Source organism: Ictalurus punctatus, chromosome 4 (genome assembly GCF_001660625.3).
Source record: "Ictalurus punctatus breed USDA103 chromosome 4, Coco_2.0, whole genome shotgun sequence".
Taxonomy (NCBI): Eukaryota; Metazoa; Chordata; class Actinopteri; order Siluriformes; family Ictaluridae; genus Ictalurus; species Ictalurus punctatus.
This window is the reverse complement of record NC_071284.1, coordinates 18,328,883-18,351,688: the sequence shown is the minus strand read 5'-3', so window position 1 is coordinate 18,351,688 and position 22,806 is coordinate 18,328,883. Positions and strand designations below refer to the sequence as shown.

Genomic DNA, 22,806 nt, shown 5'->3' with positions numbered 1-22,806 from the left:
TTACAGGCAATTGTAAAAAACAAGTAATAAATATTTGCTATAAACAGGAGAGCAATTAAATAAACAGTATTTACAGGGAATGGGGTCAGAACAGAGGAGAAAGGGACAATAAGCAGTGCTAAATCAAAGAAATCATCAAAACAAAATGATCACTATCTCTCTCCCATAAATACTCTGGCTATATAAGCAAAAGATACAAATGATGGCACCCGCTCCTTACCTAGTGTATATACAGTTTCAAACTCTGTGTGATGAACCATGTGTGTCACGTGACGTACTGCACTATCCACTCCTTGCTGGTCTGGTAAGTTGTGGGAGATCTTTTCAGCTGAACGGAGATCTGAGTCACCATACAAAAAGTTGGAGCACAACAACACTCAAACGAAGTTTGAAATGACCGAACTGTAAGAAATAAACAAGGTTGTTATAACACTAAGTAAACCCAAGGAACAATTCTGGAGTTACTAATCCAACAAAGAAATTAACAGAATGAGTGTCAATTGGATAAACAACCAAGCAATAATTATTGCCATGTTCCTACTTCTCTCATCAATTTGAGTTTATATACTTCGAGTGATGACGTAAAAATGACTAATGATGATTGATGTGGTATACAATCAATAGCAAGAACCTAAGAGTTTTGATAGCGGAGGGAAATTGAAAGTGGTTAAAACACAAACCAAACAAGCTATACGACCCTCAGGTGGTAATATTGGTCTACTTCATTGCTTTCTGTAAAATTGATTAGTAGCTATAGAGAAATTGTTATGATGCACCACTGTATAGCACCCTGTCTCTGTTAGGATTGTGTCAGTAGAGCTCCCACCTGGTGCACAGAAGTTTGGAGTACAGTTTCGTTGGTGGCAGCCACACCACTCGGGCACTGGACAGGATGTTTGGGCGCTGGATGAGATCAGCATGACATCTGTGCTGTTTAACACCATCAGTCTGGACTTCAGCAATGTGTTGGATGTCACACAAAGTCTGGGTTTCTACCTTGGACGTGTGCAGCCCTACTGCCAGCATGATTGGACACTCAGGTACAAGAGCGCACACACACACTATATCTAACTATCTCTCTCTCTCTCTCTCTCTCTCTCTCTCTCTCTCTCTCTCTCTCTCTCTCTCTATTCCAGCAGAAAAGAAACATCCTCTTACATTCAGCTGCTTTTATTTCCAGCAAATTCCATCAAATGTGTAAATATTTGTATTAACATAAAAACATTCAACAACATAAACTGAACAAGTTTCACAAACATTTGACAAACAGAAATGGAATAATGAGTCCCTGAACAAAAGGTGGGGGGGGGGGGGGGGGGGGGGGGCGGCAAAGGTAACAATCAGTATCTGGTCTGGCCACCTGTTGCTTTAAGTACTACAGTGCATCTAATCCTCATGGACTGCACTAGATTTGTCAGTTTTTACTATGAGATGTTACCCCACTCTTCCACCAAGGCATTTGCAAGTTCTCGAACACGTCTGGGGGGACACATGCTTACATGTAATTTTCCACTGCAAGGACGATCAGCTGTCTTTCCTGTCTACCTGTCTTAGGCATCTTACATTACAGACATTGTAGTTTATTGCTCTGACCACATCTGCAGTACTCATGCCTCCCTGCAGCATACCTATTCAGGTGAGCAGGCACCCTAGACATATTTCTTCTTGTGTTTTTCAGAGTCAGTAGAAAGGTCTCTTTAGTGTCCTAAGTAATTGCGATCTTAATTGCCTACCACCTATAAACTGTTAGTTACTGTTTCACAGGTGCATGTGCAATAATTGTTTATGGTTCATCAAACAAGCATGAAAAACATTGTTTAAGGCCTTTCCAATTTAGACCTGTAAAGCTTATTTGGATTTTACAAAATTATCTTTAAAATACAGTCTCCTGAAAAAGGAATGTTTCTTTTTTTTGGTTGAGTATATATACACATATACAAGCTGGAAACAGTGACAGGCAACTTCTGGATCACTCATGGTGTGAGAACACTGTGTGCGTCTGGCTGCCACTTCACGCCTGGACTATTGTTTGTTTTGTGTGTTTTGCATGTGCCTTGGTTGGATTTTTTTCGCTTTTTGGTTTGCCACCATCAACATTTTCAGTTTTCAACTGTTTTGGATCCTTTTGTGTTTTTTCTTGCTGCTTGATGCTTGTTTGGCTGTAGGGCTGTTGCAAGCTCTCTCCCTGTTCTGCTGGTGAATGAGTTAACAATCTCTGTATCAGTTGTGCTGATTGTTTACTGCTTACTGTTTGAATGAGTTGCCTTCCTCTTGGTGAGGTGTATATTGGTGATGTAATAGTCAGGGTCCGGCTAATGTGGTATCGCTGGTGGGCTGTATTATATGTCAACGTAAATATGCCTTGGGCAGTTGTTCCATTTCTGCTAAGATTCTGTATCATTTTTGGTGATAAAACTGAAATGAAGATTGGATACTCACCATCCCATCTCAGGACTTTAAAATGCCATCTGCGTCATGATTCTGCAAAATATGAGTACTGTCAGATGCTTTGAGTTACTCATTATCTGCGATACACACAACGCTCATCCAGAGTATCCTTGAATACTCACTGCTCAATATCTGGTACTATCCCATGCATCTGGTCTAACAATAGATCTACTGTCACGATCTACTGACTGCAGGACATGCAGATTGTTGATATATCTTAACTGTGAAGTACAGTGCCATAATTCACCGATCAAGCCTGATACTTCACATCCTCTTTTTGCTCTTTTGAACTGCTGCCTCAACTCTGATAAAGCCTCATCTGATAAAGCCTCTGATAGGGGGGGGGGGGCAAAAGTAATAGTCAGTATCTGGTCTGGCCCCCATCTGTCAGCTGTCATCTGTCAAAATGATTTTTGTGTCTCACCCAACTCACCCAACTAATACATTTGAACATATGATATTGAAGGCTGATTTTCATTGTCCTCTAGCAATTGTTCTACTATATCATCCTCCTAAGGCTCAATCTAACTTTTTTCCAAACTCCATGAACTGCTGATTTTTTGGCCACTCAAACCATCCTCTTCACAGTGCATTGAGACAATATAGACACACATCCTCTTCTAGGTTGATTCATAAAATTTCCTGTTGATTGGAACTTCTTAATTGCTCTCCCCTACAACCCGACCCCCTCTCTCAGGTCCTCTGGGTTCGGACTCCTCTCTGTCCCTAGATTTCACCTTGCTATTATGGGTGGTAGGTCTTTCAATGTAGTGGCACCCAAGATCTGGAATTCACTCCCTCTGACACTTCGCAGCATCACCATGTTCAAATTTCAAGTTAGAATGTATCTCTTTTCTCAGTGTTATTTGTCATAACTTGTTGCTATGCATTTTGCCCTCAATGAGTGTATTATCTGTACTCTGTTTTACACTTTTTGTGATTGTCCATGATTGTTCATTGTTTATGTATTACTGTATTGTAAAGCGTCCTTGAGCTCTGGAAAGGCACTATATAAGTTAAACATATTATTATTATTATTATTATTATTATTATTATTATTATTATTATTATTATTAGAGGCAGGTGATTTCAATCAATGGAATAACAATCAGGTATGAGTGCCCTGTTTTATTTAAAGAACAGGGATCTATCAAAGACTGATCTTCACAACGCATGTTGTGGAAGTGTATCAAAGGAGATTTCTAAGGACCTCAGAAAAAGAGTTGTTGATGCTCATCCAGATGGAAAAGGCTAGAAAACCAGCTCTAAAGTGTTTGGACTCCAATCCCACCAATCCACTTTCATGTACCATTGTATATACAGTTTACAGAGCTGTGGTAGAGAGAGAAATAGTTGGTATATATTGTAACCGTAGTTTTGACAGGTATAGGTCAAAGGTCAAAAAGATACACATTCTAACTCTCTATATCTAGATCAAAGGTCATGATCATAAAAATATTAATAGTTATGTTAAATCTGGATCACATCCATTCGTTACCATACATGGTGCGGCCATGTGTTTTCCGCCCCACACACGTTGCACACATGTTCTTTCTAACACTCTGTGGTAGGTCATAAAAATATTAATAGTTATGTTAAATCTGGATCACATCCATTCGTGACCATACCTGGTACGACCATGTGTTTTCCACCCCACACACATGGCACACATGGTCCTTCTAACACTCTGTGGTAGGTCATAAAAATATATATAGTTATGTTAAATCTGGTTCACATCCATTCTTGACCATACCTGGTACGGCCATGTGTTTTCCGCCCCACACACGTTGCACACATGGTCCTTCTAACACTCTGTGGTAGGTCATAAAAATATGTATAGTTATGTTAAATCTGGTTCCCATGCATTCCAGACACATATGTTCTCATAACTGGTACGGCCATGTGTTTTACGCCCCACACACGTTGTACACATGGTCCTTCTAACACTCTGTGGTAGGTCATAAAAATATATATAGTTATGTTAAATCTGGTTCACATCCATTCGTGACAGAAACGTTACCATACATGGTACGGCCATGTGTATCCCACATCCAAACAAAAATATCACACACACACACACACACACACACACACACACACACACACACACACACACACACACACACACACACACAAACACACACGTGCACGTACAGACAAACGCATGCATACGAACCTGCTTATAAAAGTCGAGCATCCCTCTAGGTTTTATAATACTCTGTACTTAGAACAACGTGTGCGATCTTACAACATGGCTGATGTTTGTCCTAACGTGCCGAAAAAAGCTCACCCTTTTTTGGGAAGAATAGAAAAAATGTTAGAACATGAAAAGATTCAATATTGGGTAATGTCAAACGGATGTACAGCCGGGTTTTTTTTCGATGCAGAAAAAGGAACCGTTTTGCTTTTCAAGTTCTCGGTCCCGGGACACACGATCTTTTCCTTTCACGTAGAACATGAAGCACTCCGAGTCAGGCCTAGGTCAAAAGGTCAACAACGTAAAACCCCCATTCTGATGCATTCCCGAGCACAAACACACCCCACACACACACACTCGAATGCATACGAACCTGTTTATAAAGTCAAGCACTTCGAAAGTTTTAACATCGGAAAAGGTTCGACCGAATTTCCAGAGTCAGTTCTTCACTACTTCGAAAGTTTGAACATCGGCAAAGTTCAACAGAATTTCCAGAGTCTATCCTTCACTACTTCCAGACACCATGGATTTCTCGGCAGGTAAAAATTTGTATTTTAATCAATTAATAGTTAAATATAAATTGAAATACAATGTTTATGTAATTATCCAGTAGGCAATGATATTGATATAAACTTAGAACAAATCTTTCTGAGTACAAAAATCATCATCCTTATCTGGTCATTATGTAATCTGGTACGATACTTTATCTAAAATGTAAATATTCATTACATTTATATTACAGTGCAAGACCGAGTTAAGCTCATCTGATTCTAGTGTATAGGTAATTAAAATTTGTCTCTTAGATCTATGTAGTGATCTAAAATGAGAATGTTAAGTTATTAAAAGTATGTTTTACTGTTTTATAGACAGCTTGGTGATTATTTCTGATGATGAGATTCCCGAAACAACCACTCATGACCTTTTGAATCTGAGTTCCACACGTAAGTCATAACATAAAATTATGAATGTTTCATGCTGTAAAAGTCTTTCATACGTGAATATAACATTGTTTGTATCATATTCAGAATTTGAGGGAAACGTGACTAACAGTGATTACGACGGAGATATTTCAGGTGAGTTGTAGTATATTTACCTTCTATTTACACAGCACAAAAAATAAATAAATAAAAGCTCTTTCACATGTTCTGTGACTTATAGATACGAGTGATGCAATAGAAGACCAAGAGGAAATCATCTCGGAAACCGACATTCAACAAGAAATCAAACTACAACATATCTGTGCAGTGTGGTGTGAATTCTTCGAAGCAAAGACTGATTTATTGGAAAACTTTGGACAGATTGATTATACACTTGAATCTGGTCGAGGTACAGATTTGATCCCTTTACTGTATAGCACGCTTGAAAATGTGAATAGATGTCTCTCAGTGAGCATAAAGTTGATTAGGAAATTGTATGATAGATATGGCGCAGAAACGACTGAAATGCAGTTCGGATATGGAGACTAAAAAAAAGAGAACCGAAAATTCTCCATTATCGCATGATTTCTTTTATGACGGAAACCAGAGTTTTTCAAATGATTCGCACACACCCCTGAACCCATGTTTAACTGAAGCGATCAACCGGCTGAACGAAAGTTTAATTCCGTCACACCAAGTCGTTAGTGAGAGACCTAATCAGAGTCCAAATTACGTCGTATCAAACACAACGGTGACGCCGAATGATATATTTTCTGAATTAAATCAATGTCTGTTAGAGTTACATAATAACCTAAATAAACACGGTCATTCAGTACAAATAAACCCTGATCTAATCGATGCAGTCAATCAGTTGAACGAAAATTTAAGATCGTCAGAACAGAGCAATACTCAAAAGGAAAACCCCAGTCGAAATTCCATTCAAACTGTATCAAGTACGCCGGTCACGTCGCACGACATATTTTTCGAATTAAATCAATGTCTGTTAGAGCTACAAAATAACCTAATCGAACAAAGAGAATCTATGCAGATAAATCCATGTTTAATAGACGTGGTGAATCAAATCAATGAAAATATGTCATTATCTCCAGTTCAGAATATCGTCTCGACTCCAGAAAACGCTCAGGAACCTAGTCCGTTATCTTCTCATGATATGATATACAAACTTAATCAAAGTCTTATGAGGATAAATGACAGTCTTGTTAACTTAATCGAAAACCCTGACAATATTGCACAAAATTCGGAAAACGTTAATGAACGCAACCGCCCAATGGAAAACATACACTCACCTAATACCCAAGATTCTCAAATGGAAAACACACATTCGCCCGATACCCAAGATTCTCAAATGGAAAACTCGCCCGATATCCAAGTAAAGCAAGAGGGTGATGGATTAGATCCTAATATTAGAATAATTAATCGGGAAAGATTCAACAACACTGAGATTAGGAGAAGAGTGAATTTTTCTTCTATCGCGAACGTTGACAGCTTTGCAGATTTTTATAATTATGTTTTAGAGATTTTAAACAGTGTGATTGAAATCGCTAACAATTTAATTTCTGCCAAGGATGTAGTCACCGTTGAAATTAGAGGTGATACGATCAATGTTTCATCACGCGTTCAATTAGACAATGGTGTCATCGATTTAGGTTCTTTTCTGACCATGCTCGAAAATGCAATTCAGAGTAAACGTGAAATTTTTACCGATAATACCCTTGAAATAGTCGTCCAAATCGTCCGACCACTTCGGGGTGGTGGAAATAGAAGGAAAATAGGCCATATATTCAAAACAGAAACCCTGCAGAAGAAAATGCAGCATCTATACATTTTTCACAACAGAGACAACATGTGCTTCGCCTTGTGTGTTAGCCAACTTTTGAATCGTGAAAAAAATGATTTTGAAATCGAACAAATCGCTAGAAAATTACAACACGATGTGGGATTATCCGTAAACACCGCGGTCAGCTTCGCTGATGTACCGAGATTTGAGAGACATGTTCTGCTAGCAAAGCCGGATACTCTTTCTTTCAAACTAGCAAGACTCCCCACGAAAAAACGATTTACTTGTTTTTACATGACAACCACTATTATGGGGTTAAAAGTATCACCGGACTTTTAGGAACGAGTCATGTTTGTCATTTCTGCCATTCCGGGTTTGACGTTTTATGGAAACATAAATGTGCTTATAGCTGCAACGTTTGTCACGACTCCGATTGTTACAAACACCCTAAGAATGTTACTAAATGTCCAGAGTGTCAGAGACTGTAACTCACATTACTGTTTCGAGAGGCATAAAGCAAAGATTCAATCGCGCAAAGGCGAATATTCTATGTGTGAAACGGGATTCTACTGCGGTAAATGTAAACGTGTGATACGGGATAATCCTTCTAATCATGAGAATCACGTATGTGCCCATTCGAAATGCATACTCTGTGGCCAAAAACTCGATGAGGATATCGAGCATAGATGTTTTATACAGAGGGCCAGGAAAGAAAGCGGAAATACGGATTATGTGTTTTACGATTTCGAAACTAGGCAGGAAACAGGAACACATGTAGCTAATTTCATATGCTGTATTGATTTTAAGGGTGAGGAGTGGGTGGCTGAAGGGGATGATTGCGTCAGTGCCTTCTTTAAAAAGTTTCGGTGTAATGCATACCACGGATACAAGTTTATAGCCCATAACGCTAGAGGGTTCAATTCATACCTTTTGTTAAACCATTTAGTGAAAGAAGGAATCACACCCGAAATCATAGCGCAAGGCGGTAAAATTTTGTGTTTCATCGATACCGCGTTTCGTCAGTCCTACATTGATAGTCTATCGTTCTTACCCATGAAATTGAGTAGCATCCCAAAAGCCATGGGTTTTTCGGAAAGCAAGAAAGGCTATTTTCCCCATTTCTGAAACACCGTAGAACATCAGCATTACGTAGGGCCGTATCCTGACCATAAGTTTTACGCTGTAGATGGCATGATGCCTAAGGATAGAGAAGAATTCTTTAAGTGGTACAGAACGGTTTCTGACAAAGTCTTTGATTTCAAGAAAGAGATGGCGGAATACTGTGTGAACGATGTAGAAATTTTGAGAAAGGGTTGTATAGCTTTCAGACAAGAAATTCTGGATAGTACAAAGGTCGATCCTTTTAAATGCATAACGATTGCATCTGTGTGCATGAAAATCTTTAGAACCAACTTCCTGCGTAAAGACACTTTAGCTATTCTGCCGCTTGATAATTACATCACCACTCAGAAATCTTACTCAACACCTTCCATACAATGGCTCGAATACGTTTCAAAAATGCAAAACCTACCCATTCGCCACGCGTTGAATGAAGGTGAAGTCAGGTTCGGTACCTATTACGTAGCTGGTTACTGTGAGGAAGGGGAAAACCGTAAGGTTTTTGAGTTTCTTGGGTGTTTTTATCACGGCTGTGAAAAGTGTTTTCCCTCAATGACCCCGCATCCTCTTACCAAATCAAACGCAACCTTCGGAGATATCCGTCAAAAATTGATGGAGAGAATTAAGAATTTGCAAGACACTCTCAATTTGCAAGTCACTCTGATGTGGGAACACGAGTGGAATGAAATGAAGAAAAACGACAATCTCGTGCAAAATTTTCTAAAAGACTTTGACTTTCCTGAGCGTTTAAACCCTCGAGATGCTCTTTACGGCGGTCGAACAAACGCGTTAAACTTGCATTATGTAGCTCAACCCGGTGAGAGAATTGATTATTTAGACTTTACCTCGCTTTACCCATTCGTAAATAAGACAAAGACATACCCGATCGATCACCCTATCATCATTTATCGTGACTTTCAACCTCTGAAATATTACTTTGGTATCATTAGAGCAAAGGTATTACCACCTAGGGGTCTGTGGGCACCTGTTCTACCATTTCGTGTAAAAAGCAAACTCCTCTTTCTTCTATGTAGAACGTGTGCCGAACATCAGTTAAAACAATGCGATCATACGGTTCAGGAGAGAGCTCTTACCGGAACATGGGCATCTATCGAAATTGAGAAAGCCGTCGAAAAAGGTTACAAAATTCTAAAAGTGTTTGAAGTGTGGCACTTTCCTAAAAGTTCTGATAAGCTTTTTACGAGATATATTAAAATGTTCCTCAAGACCAAACAGGAAAGTTCAGGTTATCCGTCCTGGGTCGTTGATGAATCATCTAAACGTGAGTACTTTCGCAAATATAAGGAGAACGAAGGGATTACGTTGGATCCGAAATTTATCACTGTTAATCCTGCCAAAAGATCCGTGGCTAAACTCGCACTAAATTCGTTGTGGGGTAAGATGTGTCAAAGACCAGACAGATCAAACACGACCTTAATTCGCGATCCTGCCGAGTTTTTACAGTTCATGTTCTCCAATATTTATAATGTGAGTCAGTTCTCTTTTTTGAATGAGGAGGTGGCGATGGTACAGTGGCGTTACGCAGACGAGAGATTGATTAAACCGCTAAACGCTAATGTATTCATCGGCATTTTCACTACAGCGTACGCTAGGCTTGAGCTGTACAATTTGATGGATCGATTGGATCAGCGTTGTTTGTACACAGACACCGATAGCGTCATTTTTAAAAGTAAGGAAGGTGACTGGATGCCGCCCTTAAGCGATTACTTGGGTGGTCTTACCAGCGAACTAGATGATGGCGATCAAATCGTGGAATTTGTAAGCGCAGGTCCTAAAACCTACGGTTACAAAACCATGAAAGGAAAAACAACCATGAAAGCTAAAGGCATTACTTTAAATTGTATCAATTCTGAAATTGTCAATTTGAAATCACTAACAGTACTGGTGGACGAGCGAGTGAAAAATCCGGCTCATACCGGTCATCTCGTAACCACGCATAACCAAATCGTGAGAGATAAAATGGGGTTTCATTTGAGAAACAAATCACAGTTGAAAAGGTTCAGGGTTGTGTACGATAAGCGTGTTTTATTATCTGATTTTACAACTCTCCCTTACGGATATTAAGACTATTCTTGTATATATGTGTATATAGTTTCTGTTGATGTGTTTTGTAAAGGAAAATATGAACTTGACTGCTTTTGATGCTAGGATGCAACTTCCCTTTTCATGTATCGTATGTGGACCGAGTAATAGTGGAAAATCTTTTTTTATCAAAATGCTGTTGGAAAACTGTAAAGAGGCAATGTCGGTTGTTCCGGAAAACATTGTCTGGTGTTATACGTGTTGGCAGCCTCTGTACGATGAATTATTGACCAGAATAAAAATAAATTTTCTTCAAGGAATCCCTGATTCTTTGTGTGATGACGAACTATTTCCTCCAAATAAAAAAAACTTGGTTGGTAATCGATGAATTGATGGAATCCGCCAGTAAAAATGACGAAGTAGAAAAGGTTTTTACAAAATACACACACCACAGAAATCTGAGCGTCATCTACCTCGTTCAAAACTTGTTTTTTCAAGGAAAGACCAGTAGAACAATCAGCCTGAACACCAACTACATGGTTCTTTTTAAAAACCCTAGAGATAAATTACAGATCAGCATACTGGCTCGTCAAATGTATCCGGGTAACAGCAAGTATTTTTTAGAATGCTTTCTCGATGCCGTCTCTAGACCTTACGGGTATTTATTTGTTGACCTGAAAGCACAAACGCCAGAAGAACTTCATCTCCGTTCAGGGTTGTTTCCGGGGGAGAAACCGGTTGTGTATGTTCTGAAGAAGAAGAAAAAACTTTAAAGTATCGACAACAAATGTCTGAGTGATTGAAAAAAACCCTCCCGTTGCTGAATTCATTACACAGGTCTCCATCCCGAAGGAGAAAGGATATATTACGCGATGCGCCCACAGATCTCATCCTGAGCATATGTGAACTAGCTTTAAACGTGCTCAGGGGAAACATACCACTGACGACAAAACAGTATCGGGTTTTAAAAAAACAAAAAAAATGGATCAAACTATTTGCTGATAAAAGAGCTTCCGTTGAAAGAAAAAGGAAAGTTATTAATCAATCCGGAGGATTTCTTCTGCCTTTGCTCAGTGTAGCCATTCCTTTTATAAGCAGCTTAATCGCGTCCCGCAACAATTAACATCTGAGTTCCAATCGCATATTGCCTGATTTTATTAATGACAAATGTTGCCCACAATCATCATCGGGATTCAGGTTGAAAGCGAATAAAGTATATCCGTTCAGGTACTCTTCTCTGTTTATCGACAGTGCCTGATCTTTCAGCTGTTTTCCTGATGCAAAAATTAAAGAATGGAATTCACGGACCACGTTACCGGACTGAAAAACAGGCTGAAACGGCTTTGCAGGATATTGCGTACCATCTACGTACAGCGCGATAAACTCTGCATCGTAATGTTTAAAATTAAAAGGGTTTTTATTGTACGACCCGCTGAAGGCATCGTTGTCTACCATCCCAAAGATTATGGTTTTAGGTAAGGGACCGAGGAAAAGGTTCTCTTGTGAACAAATGCGGCTCCCTGCAGCTAGACTGAAGGTCTTCAAACAGACTCTTTCGATCGGATACTTGGCTGTGGCGGTGAGAAGTGCTTGTCCGTGACTGATTTTTACAGACGGTGAGACAGTTACTTTCTTCACAAAAAGAGAAGCGTTGAGTATTTTCAGATTGAAATTTGCATTTCCTTCCTTCATCAAACAGAATTCAGCTTTGCTGCGAACCATTTTAATCCTCAAATCGATCCCGTTCAGTAAAAGTTTATCCTGAAAAAATATATCCGAGTGAATGTGTCCAATCAGGTCGAAGGTGTTGCTTTCAGCACTGAAACTGGCCCTTTTTTTGAGGCCTTCGTTTCGTCCGTCCGGGTCTGTGGCGTCCATATGCCCCGCTGTGTCTTTGTAGAATAGCCCGGTGCAAAATTGTGTTTCCAGTGTATCTTTTCCATAGTTGATAAGACTTTCAAAGGTAGCACGGTATGGGTATGTACTGCTAGATTGAGAAATAAGACGATCCCCGAGCATGACATCCACTTGTGAAAAAAGTGAGGCTACGGGGTAGTTAACGACCCCAACCTTTGCATCATTAGCTATATTGGAACCATCGGGGTTCACGATTTTACAGGTCAGATGTAAAAAAGTGTTGTTCAAGTCGAGGTAATCCTCCCCGTTTCCAGCCACGTAGAACTCCAGGGGCCCGTTGTCTGTAAGAGCGGAAAGTGGTGGTATTTCGACATAAGTGTACTTTTCGATACTCGTTTGGGTAAAAGGTAATGTGAAAATATCCAATTCTGTCTTGGTACACTCTGAGGATAGACTGTGTAAGAACGCCATGATGTTAGAAAATGTTCAGCCGATTTCTCTTGTGAGAGATGTAAGGGTGCCTGTTGCCTCTCTGCTCGGTCTTTTTCACACTGTTCTTGATTTTAGTAACCTTACGTCTTTTATTAGGAACCACATGTCGACGCCCTGGGAGCCTTTTAGATTTTTTACACGCAATCAACGCAAGCCCCGATCCGTCTTGATTCTGAGCTTGTGTCTTGCTCATAATGTTGTTGAATACGTCACTTACGAACCCTTTAGCAGCTGTTTTTAAATGAGGCTTTGCAATAGCAAAACCCCTTTTGAGGAACGGAACCGCCATTCTAAAAAGACCCTTGAACAGTCCTCCTAGCCCCGACCCATACATGGTGGGGGCGCCTTGAAACCCAGGAAGACCATTTCCAGCCTGGTGGACATAATAATCCACGTAGGTCTGCGGATGAACGTAGCCCCTATCCATCATTTTACATACGGAACGAATGTTTAGCGGGTCTAAAGTGTAGTTTAGCAATAAATTTCCCGTAAATAAAAGGTATAGGCTTGTTCTGATCCGTTTTGACTTCGATTACTATATCGGTAATGTGGTTCTTGGTGAGAGGTACGTAATGCAACTTATCATAAGTAATTGTGACGACTTTGTTGTTTTCACCCGTTATATGTACGCATCTCAGTAACGGAGCAAAACTGTCACCAACTCGTTGATACTCGATAACGTCTGTATATACATACATCGTATAAAAGCCTGCATGAATATCAGAGGGGTTAGGCGCTTCTGGTTCTCGGGCCGTTATCGGAACACCGGGGTTCATACCGAGCATATATGCTAATTTTCCATTAGCTTTGAACGCAAAATGTTTTTGGGATACGATGCGTATTTTATTTTTCATAGGGTTATAGAATAGCTCTATTCCGAGCTCCAATTTCTTTATGTTGTTGTTGATTTCACTAACCACTTCATCTATATTTTTATAATATCCTGGAGTGATATTAAAGTTACTGTTTTGTGTTCTCTTTCCATCCCTCTGAATAATATGACACATACTGTCTTCCTCCGTTAATGAGTACCAACTCTGGATATATTGAACCTCTGCGAGCGAGACTTCCCATATTCCGTTCAAATCGATTGGTTTGGCGAATTTAGTAGTGTAATGCGCGATCTTATTATTAGGGTAAATATCCAAAGACGCGTTGCTTGGAAGGGTCACAAAGAATCCACACTCTTCCATGGTTTAATGAGTATAGTTTTCAGTTTTGTTCACGTCGATCCTTTTGTTATGTTAACTACGTCTTCGACCGGAACCCACAAATTAAATTTATCGGGCCAACCCACCCATTTCACCAGGCAGATTTTTTTCTGGTTTCGGGTCTTTTCAGACAAGATTTTCTCAATTTTAAACGTCTTGTCCTTACCGATAATGATCTTTTGTAGCTCGGGTTCATAAAATGTTCCCTCAATTTTATCACCATCATAGTCTTGTAATTTATACACTGGGGGTTCTCTCGGTATCCGTTCGGAGATTGTAAAATATTCATCCGTAAAGTTTTGCTCGTATCCTTTCTCAAACTGTCTTTTTAAACGAGAAATTCTAACGATATCACCAACTTTAAACTTGAAATTTAGTTTCTTTAATTTAGGTGTGAACAGTCCGTAGAGGATTTTAAATACTCTGAAGCAATTGGATTCGTTGACCTCGGCAGGTTTCATTTTGATGCTGGAATGGTAATTGTGATTGTACGCTTGAATCAAATCCTGAACTATGTCGATGTATTTTCTCGTGTTAAAAGCGGTAAAATATCTCCACATCCTGGTCTTTAGCGTTCTGTTGAACCTTTCACACACCGATGCTTTTTGCCCTGTACCCGTAGCAAAGTGAATAATGTCATGTTTTTTCATTAATGTTTGAAAATTTTTGTTAAAAAACTCCTTCCCTTGATCAGTTTGTAGTTTTCTGGGGACCCTACCTTCATTTAGAATGGAATCAAAAGCTTTAGTTACTTCGATTCCGGTCTTGTTTCGTAACACACGTACCCAGGCATATTTGGATAAAATATCTATACACGTGATCATAAATTTCGCATTGTCGTTACTCTCTGACAAGTTGCTCATATCGACTAAATCAGCTTGCCATTGTTCATCGATGTTCTTCACAAAAACCTTGTTTCTTTTAAACTTTGTAGATACTGGTTTATGTAGACTGTATGCATCCTGCTCTGCTAACCAGTTTTTTATTTCAGTATCATTAGCTGTTTTACCTATTTTCTCAACAATAGCTCTTTGCAAACTCTCAACACCACCGTACGAACCAGGTTCTGACGGTGTATAATATATATTCTTCATCAATCGTTCAGTCATTTCGAGTGTCAAGGCAAGAATGATCAAACACCAGTGTAGATTAAGCATTTATCTCAGAACACGTGAGTAAGGTATTACATATTCAATCAAAGTAACATTTTCCATTCTAAACACACGCAGGTTTAGATACATGTTTAGTTTACATTCAAATGTTTCAGCAATACATATAAAAACTTGTTACACACCTATGTGTTAAGGACACACGCTATTTACGAATGTCTTCAGCATTTTTGTTTTAATCGGCTTCAGCTTTTTCTCGCAGTCAGAATAGACGTGGCTTGTTTTGAGGTTTCCCATGTATGCGACGGTTCAGCAGGTTAAAGAGATGAGTGAAAGGTCCAGTAATCTACGACGTCTTCGCACACTTGCTCGTTGAAAACGTCTTTGGTTTTCTCCTTGACCTCGTTCAGCACGGTTTTGATGTGAGGCTCATCTCGCCATTCACACACGGTGGCTTCAGCGATGCCTTGGATTTTTTCCAGGGAAGGAGTGTGTTTGATTCCACACAGTTTCAGACCTCTTACCAATGTGTATTTGAACCACGGTTTAAACAGTTTTTTCAGCAATCTGTAGGTGTTTAGGTGTAGATAGTACTCTTCAGGATCGAACAAACACGTGTGTTGGAGTTGACTCGGGTGATCGATCGCGCAGCCGTGACAGTTGTCCTTCAGATCTTGTTGGATAACTCTGTCCAGCAGTTCCCCCGTAACAGCACGTATGATGGTTAGCACAGTGTTGGTTATACACCCGTCGGCTTCATCGTTTGTTGTCAGATAGGTCAGATTTCTTTTTCCTAGGTTTTCACCGTCTTCAAAACCCGAACTGTTCACATCATCATCATCATCATCATCATCATCATCATCATCAGCATACAGGGTTGCATCAGAGGTGTAGAAAACGCGGTTGATTTCACAAGACATATTGCTGGTTGACGTTCAGAATACTTTGACTCGATATGTATTCAGACTCATTTATATAGCGTGTGGGAAGGAGTCTTGGGGGAGGTGGAGTTTCTGATCAAGAATAGTATATTGACGATCTCAGAATAAGACTTCTTCTAGCCTTACTTTTATTTGCATCATTTCTTTGTCTCTTCCAGTTTTTTGGAATAATTCATCGATTTGCCGGAAGTAGCGTTGCAGATCGTGCCAGCTGGTTCGGTCATACCTCACTTCACAATTCTCTTTGTTATCAGGGGCGTTGTCACCGGTTAATACAGCAGCACAGTGCAGTGAAACTTGGTTCTTGGAGAAATTTGTTGCTCTGATACAGTATTTGCATTGAAGAGACGTACTGTTCCATTTACGTCTGTACGCATACGGGGAAAAGAAATCCATTCTAACAATGTAGTCAAACTCCTTGCACCATTTTCTGAACTTTTTCCAGTCACCTTTGTTAAAAGTTACGTTCTCTGTAGCACGGCTCCAGTGGATGTGTCCCGGGACCGAGAACTTGAAAAGCAAAACGGTTCCTTTTTCTGCATCGAAAAAACCCCCCGGCTGTACATCCGTTTGACATTACCCAATATTGAATCTTTTCATGTTCTAACATTTTTTCTATTCTTCCCAAAAAAGGGTGAGCTTTTTTCGGCGTGTTAGGACAAACATCAGCCATGTTGTAAGCTCGCACACATTGTTCTAAGTACAGAGTATTATAAAACCTAGAGGGATGCTCGACTTTTATAAGCAGGTTCATATGCATGCGTTTGTCTGTACGTGCACGTGTGTGTTTGTGTGTGTGTGTGTGTGTGTGTGTGTGATATTTTTGTTTGGATGTGGGATACACATGGCCGTACCATGTATGGTAACGTTTCTGTCACGAATGGATGTGAACCAGATTTAACATAACTATATATATTTGTATGACCTACCTCAGAGAGTTTCATATTCTATGTGAAAAGAAAGAACATGTGTGTGCAACTTGTGTGGGTGGAAAACACATGGCCGCACCATGTATGGTAACGAATGGATGTGAACCAGATTTAACATAACTATATATATTTTTATGACCTACCACAGAGTGTTAGAAGGACCATGTGTACAACGTGTGTGTGGCGTAAAACACATGGCCGTACCAGTTATGAGAACATATGTGTCTGGAATGCATGTGAACCAGATTTAACATAACTATACATATTTTTATGACCTACCACAGAGTGTTAGAAGGACCATGTGTGCAACGTGTGTGGGGCGGAAAACACATGGCCGTACCAGGTATGGTCACGAATGGATGTGATTTAGATTTAACATAACTATTAATATTTTTATGATCATGACCTTTGATCTAGATATAGAGAGTTAGAATGTGTATCTTTTTGACCTTTGACCTATACCTGTCAAAACTATGGTTACAATATATACCAACTATTTCTCTCTTGTGGTGTCGTTTCTACGACTTCTGAGATGTAGTCACTTAATACTTTTATTACAGGAGAAACAACACTGTTTAAGCTCTGTTTATGACACTGTTCATTTGTAAAACACCCAACTGAACACTGAATTCCATATTTGGATAAAGTCTATTCCCACATACCAACTGTACACCTGTACCAACATGATAAATCAGGCTGCTTCTTCAAATCTGGACCACGAGGACCGCTATCTTGCAGAGTTTACCTCCAACCTCAAACTCACACATTTTACAGCAGAATGCTACTATAGAGGACTTATTTCTGAGTAAAAATTTCAGGTTTGTATCCAGTCCTCCACCGGAGATATTCAACCTGAAAGTGAGGTTGAATATTTAATTTTTTTCAATTGCACTTTCTCACCCCGATAAAAGGTCTCAAACCTGAAATGCTCTGCATGCACACTATACTTATCTAGGTACCCCCTAAAAAATTAAGACTGAGACTCAAAACCTTCCATTATGAATTATCATGGAAAACGTGCAACTATGAGCAATCTTGAGCATTATATTTGGACTTAAGTTCTATGTCTAAGGAACAAGAATGTCCAAAATATTTATATATGTCCATATACCTTGTAATGTGCTCTAGAGCTGTTTTTGAGCTAGGACATGCTGAGCCGAGATATTGATGTTTCCGAAAAACAGCTGTATAACCAAAATTTGTTGCCAAATTTGACACAAAGATGGCAGTCATAGTTAAACCAAGTAAAAAAAAAAAAAATAATAAAAACCTGATGGATTGGCAATGCCAATACATAGAGGTGATCACTCATTAGGGAAATTAAAAATGGTCAAGCAAAAAATCTGTGGGGCAACATCTTTTAACTTCCAGGTTTATGCATAATGTCAGGCAGCTGACGACCATCTGCAGACCACGCATACCTTGCTGGGACCTTTCTGTGGTCCTGGAAGGTCTGTCAGGTGCCCCATATGAGCCCTTCGTGTCAGCCTCAGAGAAGCTTCTGACTCTAAAAGTAGCTCTTCTGCTGCCCCTGACATCTCTCAAGAGAGTAGGACAGTTACAAGCTCTCTCTGTTGCCCCTTCCTGCCTTGACTTTGCCGCTGGATTAGCCAAGGCCTTCCTATATCCTAAAATGGATTATATTCCTAAAGTGCCTATGTCTGCTGCCCAGCCAGTAGTGTTGCAGGCTTTCTGCCCTCCTTCGTTTCTCACACTGGAACAAGAGAAATTGCACATACTGTGTCCACTAAGGGATCTCTGTACATATGTCCACCACTCCAGCCAGTGGCGTAAGTCCGAGCAGCTGCTGATCTATTTGGCAGAGACAGTAAGTGTGATACTGTGTCGAAGCAGCGCATCTCTAGTTGGATAGTGGAAGCGATCCCTATTGCTTATGAGGCGCACTATTTTGCTACAACTCTGGGCATAAGGGCTCATTCCACTAGGGGACTTGCTTCCTTGAAGGCTTCGTCCAATGGGGTAGTCTTACAGGATGTGTGTGCTGCGGCAGGGTGTTCTACGCTGCACACATTCATTAGGTATTACAACCTGGATATATGTTCCAGCCCAGGCTCGAGTGTCTTGCAGTGACCCTCGGGCTTGGACCTTTTGAACAGTCCATGCCCTCAGTATGACCGCATGGGTATTCTCGTTCCCACAGCATGGAACTCAAGCAATGTTGAGTTTCCTTTGAAAGGGACAATCTGGGTTATGCATGTTACCCTGTTCCCTGAGAAGGGAAAGAGATGTTGCATGGCTTTGTCATACTTGGGCATGCCTGTGAATTGTGTCTTCGCTTCAGGTAATAGAGGCTGATGACGTTCACAGGTGCCCTTTTTTATATCGCGGAATGCACTTAATTGCCGCATCACCTGCTCACAGCAGGCCTATAAATAGGCATGATATTATGAAAGCTTCAGATACTGGTCATGCACGAAGGTGCTTCCCACAGCATGGAGCTCAAGGAACAGGGTTACATGCATAAACCAGACTTTCTCCCATGCCGACAGTGTTCCCTTGTGGTTGGGAGTATTACTGTTGTGTTGTGGCTTTATTCCCTTGCATTGCAGCTTGGTGCTGTTGTGTTGTGGCTTTATTCCGTTGTGTTTTAAACTTTTCTTTTTAAATTCCACTGTTTTGTGCACTACTGGGCCACCATAGTCATGTAATGATTTCTGTAAAGTCAATACTAAAAGTTGTGATAGACATAAATAAATCACGGTGCACTGCAGTATCATAAATGGATGGTGATTAAAGCAACACAAGAGAAGAGTGAATCCGTGAGTTCACTGTCAATTTCTCTCAAGGACAGAGTAGAATCATTCCCAGTACTACACACCAGTGTGCACAGAGTGCACTTCAAGCCCACTTTAAGCACTTTTATTAATTTTACCTGACTGATTCAGCATTACAATGTCTTCAGTCAATGATGGCAGTGATGGCAGTTGTCAGGAGCAGGGAAGGGTGGAAGTCAAATAAAAATGCACCAATTACAACAAAGAGTTGCAAAATTTTCCGGGAAAAAAACATGCAATACAATTATAGAGAAGCTAGCACAAGAGTAGATAAGAGACGTCTAAAGCAGCAAAACAAGTGGGTATGAGGGTATATGCTAAAATTGATCATTAGAAATCATTATATGCAAACAGTTCTGTGGAAAAAGTAAGCATACATGCATTAATACATGAATGATTGCATTTGGCCATGAATAAACCATTGGAGTGTGTGTGTGTGTGTGTTTGTGTGTGTGTGTGAGTTGTGTGTGTTGGATCCAGTTTGTATAGAGAACTGGATTTATTCACAGCCTTTCCTTTACTCAAGCATGAGATTTCCTCAAGAAAGTGCTGGTTTTGCACAAAACTGACAATTGCCTTCTCGGCTTTATCGAGATCCACCACTGAAAGTCTGTGAGTCAACAGTTTCTTTTGGATAGTTTGTCAGATTATGTGTTATTCGTCTTTTCCTTTTCATCACACCTCCATTTAAGTGTGTCTTTGACCTTCAAAAGCCATGCCATGTTCCGCTTGAGGTCTTTCCATTTGGAAAAGTATGAAAGCAACTTGCTGGTAGGACAAGATTCTTCCATTGGCTTGGCAGATATGACATGAACAGGAGCTTGCTGCTTTATCTCAGGGTTGTCGCTTGAAACGGTATCCATGTCTTTAAGTGTCTTTGGCCACTGAGAGCGTTTGCGAAGGATTTCCGATCCTTTGTGCCATGTCTTACATTGAAAATCGCTGCTAGTTTCTAGTTACTACTCATCGCTGGTGGAGTTTGAGACTGTTAGATGCAGACCATTTTATTTGCCAAGGGAATTCACTATTATTCTGATAATTGGAGTATACATATCCCACAGCGCTAATGCTAAGGAGGCGCTATGTGAACTGTATGGGGCTATTAGCGAACTGCAGAACACACAACCCGATGGACTGTTTATTATCGCAGGAGATTTCAACTATGCGAATCTCAAGTCAGTGCTCCCTAAGTTCCTCAACATGTTGACTTTGCAGTGAGGGGGGCGAACACGCTGGATCATGCTTACACAAACATACCCGGTGCATACAGTGCGGAGGCCCGCCCTCACCTCGGCTACTCAGACCACATCTCTGTTATGCTAATCCCAGCATACAGACCGCTCATCAGATGCTCCAAACCGGTTTTGAAGCATGTGAAAACCTGGCCAGCAGGAGCCATCTCTGCCCTTCAGGACTGTTTTGATCACACTGACTGGGACATGTTCAGAGAGGCTGCAACTGACAGCAACTGCACCAACTTGGAGGAATACACAGCGTCAGTGGCCAGCTACATCAGCAAGTGCACTGATGACGTCACCGTCTCCAAGACCATCATCACATGCTCCAACCAGAAGCCATGGATGTCCGCAGAGGTACGAGCACTACTGAGGACCCCAGAAGCCGCCTTCAGGGCAGGTGACAAAGCAGCTCTAAGAACAGTGAGGGCCAAACTGTCCCGGGCCATCAGAGAGGCAAAGCGCGCACACGCCCAGAAAATCCACAGTCACTTCAAAGATAGCGGCGACACATGGCGCATGTGGCAGCGCATTCAGGCAATCAGCAACTACAGGACAACATCACCCACCTGTGACAGTGATGCCTCCCTTCCAGATCCACTGAACAACTTCTACGCTCGGTTCGAGACACAGAATGACGTGGCAGTGAGAAAGACCACCCCTCCTCCCAACGACCAAGTGCTGTGTCTAACCATGGCTGATGTGAAGAAAACTCTACACAGAGTCAACACATGGAAGGCTGCTGGACCAGACATCATTTCTGGCAGCGTGCTCAGAGGATGTGCATATCAGCTAGCAGATATTTTCACTGACATCTTCAACATATCCCTGAACAGCACCATCGTTCCAACATGCTTCAAGGCTACCACCATCGTCCCCATGCCGAAGAAGTCTCCAGTGTCCTGCCTCAATGACTACCGTCCCGTTGCACTCACATCCATCATCATGAAGTGCTTCAAGAGGCTCATCATGAGGCACATCAAGACCCTGCTGCCCCACTCACTTGACCTGCTGCAGTTCACATATCGCACCAACTGCTCAACAGATGATGCCATCGCCACCACCCTACATCTGGCCCTCACCCACCTGGACAAGAAGGACACCTACGTTCGAATGCTGTTCATAGACTTCAGTTCAGCATTCAACACAATCATTCCTCAGCTCCTGATTGGAAAGCTGAATCTGCTGGGCTTTAACACCTCCCTCTGCAACTGTATCCTGGACTTCTTGACTGGGAGACCTCAATCAGTCTGGATCGGGAACAACATCTCCAGCACAATCACTGAGCACTGGCGCCCACCAAGGCTGTGTACTCAGTCCACTGCTGTTCACTCTGCTGACTCACGACTGTGCAGCAATGCACGGCTCCAATCACATCATCAAGTTCGCCGATGACACGACCGTGGTGGGTCTCATCAGCAAGAACGACGAGTCAGCATACAGAGAGGAGGTGCAGCAGCTAATGGACTGGTGCAGAGCCAACAACCTGTCTCTGGATGTGGACAAAACAAAAGAGATGGTTGTTGACTTCAGGAGAGCATGGAGCAACCACTCTCCACTGAACATCGATGGCTCCTCCGTGGAGATCATCAAGAGCGCCAAATTCCTTCTCGTTCACCTGACGGAGAACCTCACCTTGTCCCTCAACACCAGCACCATAACCAAGAAGGCCCATCAGCATCTCTACTTTCTGCGAAGGCTGAAGTAAGCCCATC

At 41.0% G+C, this 22,806-nt stretch overlaps 2 protein-coding genes across 2 annotated transcripts in view; both read left to right on the top strand.

Moving 5' to 3' along the window:
- Positions 1 to 22,806, top strand: part of reln (reelin) — a 610,589-nt gene that overhangs the window by 331,736 nt on the left and 256,047 nt on the right. Inside the window, exon 20 of the mRNA XM_053678020.1 lies at positions 804 to 1,040. Within this exon, the coding sequence (XP_053533995.1) occupies positions 804 to 1,040 (237 nt within the window). The remainder of the gene's footprint in view (positions 1 to 803; positions 1,041 to 22,806) is intronic.
- On the top strand, positions 5,320 to 11,820 carry LOC128629540 (uncharacterized). The gene is made up of 3 exons (XM_053678021.1): positions 5,320 to 5,586; positions 5,671 to 5,718; positions 5,804 to 11,820. The coding sequence occupies exon 3, from the start codon at positions 8,552 to 8,554 to the stop codon at positions 10,562 to 10,564; it is 2,013 nt and encodes a 670-aa protein (XP_053533996.1). The 5' UTR covers positions 5,320 to 5,586; positions 5,671 to 5,718; positions 5,804 to 8,551; the 3' UTR covers positions 10,565 to 11,820.

Bases quoted from the DNA above. Each gene is read 5' to 3' on its own strand.
- LOC128629540 (XM_053678021.1), top strand. From the start codon at position 8,552: ATGATGCCTAAGGATAGAGAAGAATTCTTTAAGTGGTACAGAACGGTT.